The sequence below is a fragment of the Chiloscyllium punctatum genome, chromosome 17 (assembly GCF_047496795.1).
Source record: "Chiloscyllium punctatum isolate Juve2018m chromosome 17, sChiPun1.3, whole genome shotgun sequence".
NCBI classification, from domain to species: Eukaryota; Metazoa; Chordata; class Chondrichthyes; order Orectolobiformes; family Hemiscylliidae; genus Chiloscyllium; species Chiloscyllium punctatum.
The window spans coordinates 60,825,188-60,837,798 of NC_092755.1; the positions used below are offsets into that span (position 1 = coordinate 60,825,188).

Below are 12,611 nucleotides of genomic sequence, written 5' to 3' on the forward strand. Positions count from 1 at the left end.
CCTGCTCCTCGGATGCTGCCTGACCTGCTGTGCTTTTCCAGCACCCCACTCTCGACTCTAATACTTGTTTGGTCTGATTTCTGCTATCGAGGTGGATAGGCAGAACCAGGGAGTTTTTCAACTTGCTACATCTACCTCACTAATAAAAATATTGTTCTATGTTTTCATCTTTGAGAGGCAGAGGGAAGGGTACAGTTGTTTTCATTAATTTGAGGATAGATCATGAAGGTAGGTGTATGACAAGGTGGGCTGGTTGGAAGGTCTGTGTCAATTCTCTGAAACTTTGTCCTATTTGTTTCTACAAACGTTTTAATCCTGTGAATTGAATTAAAATGAATTCAATTCATTGAAACAAATTCAATACTCAGATATGCACAATGAAAATTTTACAAGTCGCCACTTATGGCGCCATGTTAGGTATAGAGGTACCTCGGTACAGAATCTTCAGCACAAGTTCTTAGGAAAAAAGATTACACAATAAAGAAACAAAAAGTTCTGCATTGCAGTTCGTAGGAATAAATTACAAAATAGAGAAATAAAAAAGTACAGAACAAATGTCCTTCCAACTCAGTTCACACTGGCACCTAGTGTCCAGTCTGCACTAGGCCCTGACTCCAGACTATGCTTGGCTTCACCTTGAGCTTCTCGAGGCCATGAGTGCTCTGGAATCACCATGAGGTCAGAGGTCCATACTGAGGCCACGTTGAGCCGAGAGATTTCCATGCTGGACCGTTAAGAGACTGGCACACCAGGTCTCACCTCTTATATCACCTCACCTCCACTCATTCCCCCGTGGTCACCTATACTGTCCATGCCACAATCAATACCAACTTCTGCCATTTCATGCACCCCATGTCTCCTTTTGACACCCATGCCACCCACTTCCATGGTAACTCAGTACCTATCATGGGCAGACCTCATTGGTCACATGGAGATTAAAAATCTTGTAATAATCTAAGACAGTCCTTGATAGTCAAGAAACTACCATTTGTGAAATCATTCAAAGCACTTAAATCTCAAGTTGTTGATCTTATATAGAAACAAACTTCTACTCAGATACCACATCAAAGGCAGTAATCATTTAACTGAAACATTAAATTGTAAATCAACCTGTGAGCACACCTTGCTGAGATAACTGTAACTTCTGAAACTCATGCAAGCAGTCATAATGAGTACCCCTTGAAGAAATGGTTACAAAAACGTCTATCGGAACAGTGCAAAACATTCTTTTTCTGACTTACACATGTCTGTCAATAAAGTCAGTCCAGTACATGGTTTGCTTTCAACAGACAGTAGGAGAGTAGGAATAAGTGGGTCTTTTCTGTGCTGGCAGGATGTCACAAGTGATTGGTGATGGAGCTTCAACTCTTTAAAATGTATATAAATAATTTAGATGAAGGGTCTGAAGGTATGATGATTAAATTTGCTAGCATTATAACATAAAGATAAGTAGGAAAGTGAGTTGTGGAAAGGACACAAGATGCCTAGAAAGAGATATGGTTCGGGCAAAGGTCTGTCAACTAGAATACAATGTGAGAAAGTATAAAATTGTCAGTTTTGGCAGAAACAATAAAAAAGCAGCATATTATCTAAATGCTGAGAGTTTGCAGAGCGCTGAGGTACAGAGATATCTGGGTGTCCTTGTGCATGATTCACAGAAGGTTCGTATGCAGATACAGCAAGTAATCAGGAAAGCTAATATAATGTTATGGCTTATTGTGAGAGGAATCGGATGTAACAGAAGGGAGGTTATACTTCTCTTATACAGGGCCTTCATGAGACTGACTCTGGAGTACTGCGTACATTACTGGTCACCATCGCAAACTCTTAGGTCATCTCTTAACCTTCTCTGCTCCAAGAAAAACAGTTGCAATTTTTCAAATGTCTCCACATAAATTTATAATACCTGAGTAACTTTCTTTGCAACTTTTCCTTACCTTCACATCTTTGCTCATAGACAAAGCTTGGATTTTCCACAATTCTTTCAAAGTCTTACTAATAAAGTTCCATCATAATCTCTTTGCTTACATTCCATTCCTTTAGTTAGAAATTCAAATAATCTATTTGCTTTATTAACAATTTTGTCAACTTGCCCTGCTGGCTTGAAGGATTTATGCAAATGAGTATCACGGTCTCTCTTCTCATACATATTAAAGATCGAGCCAGTTATAGTTTATAGCAAAAGTGAACACTTCACACGTCTCCATTGGACATGTACCTATCCGTTTCACTATCCTGTCTATGTCATCATCAATCCAACTGATTACTTTGTCAAGTATATATCATCTACAAACTTTATGTTGCTCCTTACACCAAATTGAGAACACTAGTGTGTCTGACCCCCACCCAAGTTTGAAAAACTCTGTTTCCTGTGGCGGGGGGGGGGGAGGGGGGTGGGGTGGGGGGGAGGGGGGGGGGGTCACAACAGATAAATAGAGAGGAGAATCCAAAGTACCTTGCAATTTGAGTACTAATAAGGGGTTTATTAAAATCTACAATGAATCTCAAGCTGTAAGTAGTTTTTAGGTAGAGAGAGAGCTTTTACAGAATGATAAGAGGCCCTTCAGCCCATTGTGTCCATGTTGGTCACCAAACATCCATCTTGTCTAATCCCATTTTCCAGCAATTAGCCAGTAGCTTTGTAGTCTATGGCAATTCAAGTGGATTAAGCAGTTCTTCATGTTTTGAGGGTTCTCCCCTCCGCCATCCTTCCAGGCAGTAAATTCCAGACACGCACAACATCCTAGGTGAAAGGTTTTTTTTGCTTCAAATCCCTTCTGAATCTCTTGGTCCTTTCCTTAGAACTATGCCCCCAAATATTGATCCCTCTAATAAAAGGGAAAATTTTCCCTGTCTATGTCCCTCAAAACTTTGCACATCTCACTCGGATTCTCCCTCAGCCTTCTCTTCTCTAAGGTAAATACCCCAGCTATCTAGTCTGTCCTCATCACTGAATCCCTCCAGCCCAGGCAACTTGCTGGTGAGTCTCTTCTGCACCTACATTCTTCTCACAGTGTGGCATCTAGAATTGCTCCTAAACTTAAGAATCACAATACTTTATGAGGTGCTGTTTGGTTCTTGTCTTTAATTCATAAGTCATGTCGTTTGTGGAGACTTGTTGTCTACATTAGCTGTCAAAGTAGTCCCCCCCCACAGAAAACAGTACCTACATTCCTAAACTAATCTGTCCTGAAGAAGGGCTACTGGACTCGAAACTTTAACTCTGCTTTCTCTCTACAGGTGCTGCCAGACCCACTGAGTATTTCCAGAAATTTATGTTTTTGTTCATAAAAACATTCATTGTGGACATGGAAGGTGTTTTATAAATGTAAGCCTTTGACTGGGAAAGCACAAATCCTGTCAGGAGGAAAGGAAACTGGCTTGTTATTCTTTCAACATTGTGCAACTACATAACGTCCCTCAGGTTGAAGAATGTCTTAGAATATTTAGAAACCGCAAATGCAGGTTGCAGAGAGGAGAGGGGAAATATGCAAGCAGTGATGGCAACTAAACTTTATTTTATGCAAATTAATATTTTCAGGATCTTGAAAGGAAATAAATAGCAATTAGGGTAAAGAGCTTAAATCACATGATGGCTTAGAGATCAGCTGATGAATTTCTGTGGAAAGTATTATCAGTTACCTGCGTTGCAACACCTCATTTTCTCAGTGATTTGGCTTTGTATGGTCTATCATGCATTGTTACACTAAGATTATCACATTCTGTTTTGTCCAATAAATCAATCAACACTTGCTGAAAGAAACCAGTTATGCAGGAAACATAACAACCACATTCAAAAAATTGAAACGGCTTTAATTCTTTTTTTAAATAAAAGATCTTTGGAAGGATACAGCTAGACAACACATCAAATTAAATAGATATTAAAGTATCTTCACAACTGAAGAGAGTGTGCAGGTAATTTCAAGTTTCCCAGGTAAATAGGGGTTTGGTGAAATGTAACACTAAAGGAGCAAATGGAGTGGAGGTGAGGTGCGGACGTTATGCTGTTGTATAAAAATAGCAATGTGAGAGAAAGAGGAAATAAAACATTTGATATGTAATGAAACAAAGAAGACTTTAAAACAGGAATGCTTAAGCAACAAAGCAAGTGTTCGGGCCAACCTACCCCAAATATTATTTTGTATTACAGTGGCATTGCAAACGTTTCTATGAAATCACAGCACCCTTCACCGACAGCAACTGCTCTACTGGATAGTTGGAAGGAGTTGGAAATAAATGGCATGACAAAACAAACTTTCTATCTCACATTTCATGTAATACTATGATTCAGAATTGGGCTTATTCAGAGCTGGTGTTAATTAATTTCATCTGAAGAAAGTTATGCTATAAAATTCAGCTTTTAACTATTGTCACCTTTTTATGCCGTTGTGTTAGGTCAATATACCTCAAAGAGATGTTTTTCCATGAAGTTCCTGCCTAATGCTACTGTTCATCATAACAATGCATTCTTCTTCCTCCTCCTCACACCCCGTGTGCCCCCAGTTTTCTCTCCTCTGCTGGATACAGTGGTTTGAGCTGGGATTCAGTCCAGCCGCCATCTCAGCCCAGTGGTTATTCCTCAGATGCAAGAAGATGTTCCAGTTGATGAAGTAAACACAGGATGGTATGATAACCAAGAGTTGCTGTCACTTCATATCGACATGTATACACACTGTCTAATATGGGGTGATGTGACAATGGCTATGTGTGAGAGCCTTACCTGGATTTGCTCCTCCTTTAGTCTGCAGTCAATTGTGACACATATCCTGGCTATAATCAGATAATGGGGCATAAAGCAAAAAAATTGAATCTGGGCCTTTCTGACTCAATTCTACACTAAGCGAAAGTGGGTACTGTAGATATTGGAGACCAGAGGCAAGATTAGAGTGATGCTGGAAAAGCACAGCAGGTCAGGCAGCATCTGAGGAGCAGGAAAATCGATGTTTCAGGCAGGAGCCCTTCATCTTATTCCTGATGAAGGGCTTATGCCCAAAACGTCGATTCTCCTGCTCCTTGGATGCTGCCTGACCTGCTGTGTTTTTCCAGCACCACTCTAATCTTGTCTCAGTTCTACACCAGTCAGTGCACTTAGAAAAAATACTGTTGCACACCAGTGGATGTTACATATGTAGCTTCCAATCATGTTTGGACAGTTAAAATAGGCCAACGTTTGTTAAAACCGATCATTAGTTCCCAATTAGCACCTTCAGTTTAGATTGTGAATGCTCAAATACCTTTCCTCGTTTAATTCTTGCTATGCTCAAGCACACAAACAGATGGTGATGAACATTTACATAGACAGCCGGCCAAAACAGTATCATTGGAAATAGGTTCTACTAAGTGTGTTTTTAATGAAACACAAATGACAAAATCACAGAAAGTTAGTCGCTGTAATTATTACAGTCCATCAGCATCAAAATTAGAGACAAAAAAACTGCAGATGTTGGAATCCAAGGTAGACAAGCAAGAGGCTGGAAGAACACAACAAGCTAGGCAGCATCTGGGGGTGGAGAAGTTTTCAGGACTGAAGAAGGGTTATACCCGAAACGTTAACTTCTCTACCTCCTGATGCTGCCTGGCTTGCTGTGTTCTTCCAGCCTCCTGCTTATCTACCATCAGTATCAAAGGGCAACATCAATGAGGTACCAAGTTAAATGAGTAACCTATTGAATCCTATAGAGGGCATAGGTTTAAGGTGAGCGGGAAAAGACATTAAAGGGACCTGAAGGGCAACTTTTTCACGCAGAGGGTGATGAGTGTATGGAATGAGCTACCAGAGGAAGTGGTGGAGGCTGGTAAAATTACAGCAGATAAAAGGCATCCGGATGGGTATATGAATAGGAAGGGATATGGGCCAAATGGGACTAGATTAATTTAGGATATCTGGTTGGCATGGACAAGTTAGACCGTAGGGTTTGTTTCCTTGCTGTACAGATCTATGACTCTATAATTCATATAAACTGTCTCAATATCAAACTTAAAAGAATACCTCTCTATTGTAATAAATATTTCAATTTCACTTACAAGCCTCTCCTTGACACTGACAGTCGATGGGTTTTTCTCATCTGTGCACCACGAGTTCAACAATGACACGGATAGTAAAATTCTTACTTTTTTCATTCAGCCATTAACCCAGCTAAAACAAATGGCTGATTGGTGGCATTTTACTGGCAGACATAACATTTACACAGATATTAATTACTCATTAAAACAATTAAATCTGCTATGGTCAATTAGTACCTAATTGCAGACAGGTTTTGTGTTGTAGGTATCTTTAATCAACCAGTTCAGACATCACATGACACACCTCATGAGCACGAGAGACTTGGCCCAGACATAGGGACATACTAACACTGACATGTTACCACAGCCACCTCCTCCCCTCTCCAAATTACGTGTTGTAGCCTTGTGTGTGGTCTTTGCGGAGAACAATCCTTTCACACCACTCGCAGAACTCAAACAAGCAGTGAAGAGGGAAACATGGCATTGAGCTCACTAGTCTGGCCATTTTAAGATGTTTTAATGGCTACCAAATTGCTGAGATTCCTGTTCAATCTGTCAACTGGCATAATACTTGATAACTGATTGGTCATACTCACAGTCAGACACCGGCTCCTCTCCTTCTTGCTCCTGTTTACTTTGGGTGATTGAGCTGCTTGCAGTTGAGTCGTTGTCCTCAGCCTCAGAAACTGACTCTAAAATTGGAGCCGGAGTCCCTGCCCCCAGGTCATCAGAAGCAGTGATCACTGACGAGGCACTGCCGAGGATGGGGGTTGCATCACTGGTATGTGATACAGTTGCAAGAGAGGTCCTTCTGGGTCGTAACGATGTCCTGCGTAGAATCCGAGGAGAAAGCTTTTTGAACTGGAAAATAAAGGTTTAAGTTGTACCAGCATGTAGATTTATACTCACACACGTACAATGTGTTGAGGCCACATAGGGCACTCATTGCCAGTTGAGAGAAGAGATTTTGATCTAATTATTGTGCAATGAAATTAAAATTCAACTCTAAAATGTTAAAAGAGAGCAAGTTGCTTCCATCTTGAACAGCAAAGTATATTATGCATTTACCTGCACTGTTCAGGGAAGCCAGAGGAACAATTTCAGTCCATTCTTGCAGAGAATATGTGGTTGATAATTTTTACTGTGTATAAACATTATTTTAAAAATGCATCACGGAAAGGACATGCAAAAAGTAAAAAAGAAAGTACATAAACAATTTCTTGGGGCTTCTTCATGGTGGTTCAATGCATTGAGTTGCAAACTGATCCAAGGGAAATGTTTTTCACAAGCATTGCTATCAAACAAGCGACTGTGTTAGGTTTGATGATTCACTTGGTATTTCACTGAGAGGTTGCTCTAACTTTACACAGGTCTTGAACCTTCAATGTTCATGTTCAAACAGTGAAACAGTCAGTCTGAGCTATATTTAGTGACTGGTTGTTACAAAAGTACCTCTTGCATAACTGTGTGTGTTTTTTTCAGTTCTTTCCTGGTTGAGATATGACTGACAAACATGGCACCAGTGTAAACAGCTTGGTACCCAGTGCCAGCATTAACAACGGGACCGATATTTTGACTGGGACAACACATCTATCCTGGGACAGGCTAAGCGAAGACATGCCAGAGAATTCCTAGAGGCCTGGCACTCCAACCACAATGCCATAAACAAACACATAGATCTAGACGCCATCTATCAACCCCTCAGAAAATGAAGAGGAAATGACATCACCACAAACCCCAGGAACCCCATCCAGGAGAAAGATATAAATAGAAAGCAGGAGACAACAGCTTCGCTTCACTTGGAGGTCGCCACTGATGATGTTACCTAGCCAGGTAATGAAATGTCTGGATATCAAACCTACAGCTCAGCGAGCAAACCTACACCCTAAACCTCAACCTGAGTACAAACCTTCACAAACCTTGCAAGGGGACCGATGTAATGCTACTTTTTAGGTGCTATGGGGAAAGGCTGAATGTTTTACCTTGGGCTGTGTTACGAACTGTTCCCACCTTGTTTCTATGGACTTATCTTTATTGATTTTCCTGGGTGTATTTTTCATTCCACCTGGATCTCTGTGCAAAGAAGAGGAAATAAAGTTTACTCAGGAGCTGAGGTGTTTCTGAGTGAAGCAAGACACAGTTTGTAACAATGCATAGTGTATTTAAAAACATACACCAAGTCCTCACTTGAAGTTGTGCTTGTATTCCTGAAAATCACAACTCTACATGAATCATGTTTTCCCATAGAAATCAATGTTAAAGCTTGAGTTAGCTTTCTTTAGAATTTTATCATCCAGACAAAAAAGAATGCTTAAGTTGAAATATTGCACTATATGTTCTCAACACTGCATTCCTGGGTGAGAAAACATAAGATAAAATGCATCACTAACTATAAAAATAATAGAAGATTCAGAAAAAAATACTAGTCACCCTCATTGTACAGTCCGGGAGTATATCAGGAGGTGTGTGCGTGTGTGTGTGTACTCTATTTGGGGCCAGGGCCACTGTGTTTGGATTGAGGGTTGGGGGGCCCTAGCCAGGAGCAGTACTGAACCTTGTGACTTCTGTTCTTGCCCCTGTTAGAATCATTTCGCAGCAGCACAATTCCCACAATTCCTTGCTCTGGCTGATTTCTGCTGCTACGGATGGAATCCAGGACTTCGGGTCAAATTCTGGAGTGGAGTCAGCAGTGAACAGAAGGACAGAGCTCAAGCCTCAGGTAAGCACAGAGGCAGAAAGTGAGGCCAATGACACAGAAACACTGGCAAACAAAACTGTGACAAAGCAAAACCCAGAAATGAGGCTGGAATGGTAGAACAGATGGTAGAACAGCAAGTCTGCAAAGCAATGTTAAAGTAAACTGACAACTTCAAATAGTCATACTAATCCTACATTATTAACGAAAAGTTGAAACAACGTTAAGTGGGGAGATATTGTGAATATTAAGCTTCTGCAATCACCTTCATACACAGTATAATGAGGGTCAAACAACCAAGTGTTCCCTGTAGCCTGGAAGATGGTTTTGCCCACATTGAGGTGAGAATCTCTGGTTGTATTTTGACCTCCATTGCAAGGTTTCTATTGAATTCCTGATGCTTCATTTTCACTTATACAGAGAATAGGAGATTTTATCTGAGGGCATATATCTGACTGAGGATACATACTGTGGCTCATGAAGATGGCATATCCAGATATAAACAGAATATCTTCTCAAGTTTCAAATGAAGAAGACAATCACTTTCCCTTGGTTCTTATGAGCTGCTGATTCATTAGCTTTGTCCTTTGTGCAAAACTCATTTGACATTATTTTGCACATCCATCTTCAATTAACTTACAAATGATTTAAGGTCTGTTCTGTTTCAATTTATAAAGTGTTCTAGATTTCATATTTTGATGTGAATTTGTAAACAGGCCAGTGTACTTTAATGTAAAGATCAGTAGAGGCTGGGAAATGAGCTAATGTTCTTCAGGTCAAGACTTAACATATTACATCTACAGCACAGGAATAGACCATTCAGCCCAAATCATCCATACTGGTATTTATGCTCCATTTGAGCTTTCTCTCATCTTCATCTAACCCCATCAGCATAACTATACATCTCTTCCTTCTTAAAATATTTATCTATCCTGCTCTTCAATGGATCAACACTTATCATTTTACCTATTTGTTTCTGTAGTGAGTTCCACACTCTATTTCCTCTCTGGGTAAAAGAGGCTCTTCCTCAAGAGACCTTCTGATTTGCTAGAGACTACTCTTCTCGAGTTCCGAACTACATCTTCCCTATATCTACCCAATCAAACCCTTTCAAAAGCATAAAGACCTCTAGCAGGTTACCACTCAATCCTCTTTTTTTTTGTCCTTCCTCAGTGCTACACATCCTTTTTGATGAGTTCTGGATTTGTTCACAGAATGGCACATGTTGAAGCCTTTACCAGTCACGGAGGGAGTAAACCAGGTTTAAGTCAACGTAACAAATAGGACACAAATAGGTGTTGCATGCAACAACTTTTGTCATTTCTGCAGTCTTGAGGAGTCTGTTTTCCACCTTTGTGTAGATTAGATGAGGTTGCACTACTTGAGAGAGTAGTCCTTAAGCATGGCATTCCACAACAGGAGATCTGCTGGCAGTACTCCCACAACAGCAGCAGCTATACCACCTCAACACTTGGTTCCACTTCAGACTCATGTATCCAATCTGTGGTTACCTGGTGTGGAAAGGGGCAGATAGATCAGAAGAGCAGCCCATTAGCAGTGCCTTGGCCTAGCCAAGGTGTCCTTCAATAGATCCAGGTAGCAGGCAGTTGAGGGGACCATTTGACTTTGACTGGGAGGATAGTTGAGCAGGAAACCTCACAATCTTTGAACATCTTGGATGAGCACTTGAAATGTCATAGGATTCAAGGCAATGGGCCAAGTGCAGGAAACTGGGGCCAGAGTAGACCTAGAGCAGTTTTCTCTCCGTGCAGACTCAATGGGCCAGAGGGCCTTTTCTGTACTGTACAATTCTATGATACCTCTTGCTTGAGGTGCCATCTCTTCTGGGTGTCACTGCTGAGGGAGCACTAGGTGTCTGCCTTTAGGTATGTACCACAAGGCCAGAGCACATCAACCTTCCCCCACCCCCCAAAAATACTATTTTCATTTAACCTGTAAGGGATGGTTAGTTATTTAATTTGGGTATGAGAGATGTATGGTATGCTAACTGTTGTTTAGGGAGGAGACCGATTTGTGTTGCATTCTAACAATAAATCTAGTATTAAGTAAAAAAATTGGAGTCTGGTTTCCTATTTACCTTCTGACTTCAAAATTAAAGACATGCATGCTGTTCCTGTGCTGTGCCAAACACTGTGGAACCATTAACTGTGGTGCCACTCCTCTTAACGATAACCAAATACCGTGTACTTAATAGCTCGTGATGAGTCGCAACTAAATTTGGAATGACTGCAAGTCCCATTACTTCCAAAAACATGTCTGGATTGGAGCTGAGGGGTTTTGCATTACAGTACATAAGAACTGAAGGTCAGACAGAAAATGGTGACCGTATGAAATGGATTTACAAGGAATGAAGCCGAATTTGTTCCCCACCTGATAGCATCAATATACAATGTGCAGCCAGAATATGAGTGGTAAGCAGGAACAGGAACTCAAATTGTTTCTTCCACCCATGCTATCTTTGAAACATTTGAGGCTTAACTGCAGCACCTTAACTTGTATCCAATTACAGCAAGGTTACTGTGGCTAAGCAAGTGACTCAATGCTGTCCTGCATTATCAGTGGACTACAGCTGAAAGCTTCAGTTACACTGGCCTTTTCTAAATCTGTAAGGAACAAACAGTGCAGGAGTTAATATCTGATGCTATGGTAAGTGTTACCTGGCACTCCAGCAGGTTGTAACAGTGCCCATTGTGCTTGGCGGTTCTACAGTTACAGTCTCAAGTAGCCAGGTCAAAGCACAAAGTTGTCGGAAGAGTGGTTCCCTATAGGAAAGCAAGCATGGAACTTAGAGCAGCAGGGTCTTCAGACATTACAGTTGAAAAACATTAAGTCTACTCAGATGAGATTACCCTCTTTCCCTAAAGTTCTGACCCTTGCCTGAGTTATTGCTCCAAAGGGCATCAGTTGTCCACTGGGTGAGTGACTAGTCCTTAGTCATACAGTTATACAGCACAGAAACAGACCCTTCGGTCTAACTCATCTACGCTAACCAGATATCCTAAATTAATCTAGTCTCATTTGCTAGCATTTGGCCCATTCCCTCTAAACCCTTCCCATTAATATAACCATCCAGATGCCTTTTAAATGTTGTAATTGTACCAACCTCCACCACTTCATCTGGCAGCTTATTCCACACACGCACCACCCTCTGCATGAAAAAGCTGCCCCTCAAGTCCCTTTTATATTTTTCTCCTCTCACTTTAAACCTATGCCCTCTAGTTTTAAACTCCCCTACCCTGGGGAAATAACCTTGGCTATCCACCTTATCCATGCCCCTCATGATTTTATAAATCTCTGTAAGGTCACACTCCAGAGAAAAAGCCCCAGCCTACTCAGACTCTCTCTGTAGCTCAAACTCTCCAACCCTGGCAACATCCTTGTAAATCTTTTCTGAACCCTTTCAAGTTTAACTACATCATTCCTATAGAATTTGTAAGTTCAGTGTTGGGCTCTTGTACTGAGAGGAACCAAGGCTGACTGACTCAATCCCCACCTGAAGTGCCTCCATATGAACACTGCAGCAGCGATCACCATGTAATGATCAGACACATGGATGTAATTTTCTTTCTCCTTCTGAGTTCACAGATACTGAGGGCAATCAACTGTAGCGTTATTGCTGCTATCTGGTTTAGAATAGTCTCCTAACAAAGGACCTGTCCTTCCATCAGCTGTAGGGCTCACGTTCTACTTTTTGTTGGGGCAATTCCCAAGATGTGCACCAACTGGGAAACAATGGATTTTCAATTCATCAAGGAATTATAAAAATTATTTGCTTCTTCGCCTGAGCAGAGTTTGTAATCTTGACTTGAACATTTTTGCCCTCTGTCTTTTTCTCCTATGCAGGATTTCTCTCTCTTTCAAGGCAATAGTCCAGGTAAATACTGCATGTGGA

General features: G+C 41.0%; 1 protein-coding gene across 5 annotated transcripts in view; it reads right to left on the reverse strand.

Moving 5' to 3' along the window:
* The window catches only part of LOC140487891 (coiled-coil domain-containing protein 60-like), an 84,915-nt gene that overhangs the window by 22,308 nt on the left and 49,996 nt on the right, over positions 1-12,611 (reverse strand). For 4 of the 5 annotated variants that reach the window (XM_072587288.1, XM_072587285.1, XM_072587286.1 and 1 more), the window contains exons 7-9: positions 11,377-11,481; positions 7,986-8,076; positions 6,600-6,864 (exon numbers count right to left, since the gene is read on the reverse strand). In XM_072587288.1, the coding sequence (XP_072443389.1) occupies positions 6,600-6,864; positions 7,986-8,076; positions 11,377-11,481 (461 nt within the window). The remainder of the gene's footprint in view (positions 1-6,599; positions 6,865-7,985; positions 8,077-11,376; positions 11,482-12,611) is intronic. The other variant, XM_072587289.1, reaches the window with a different exon arrangement.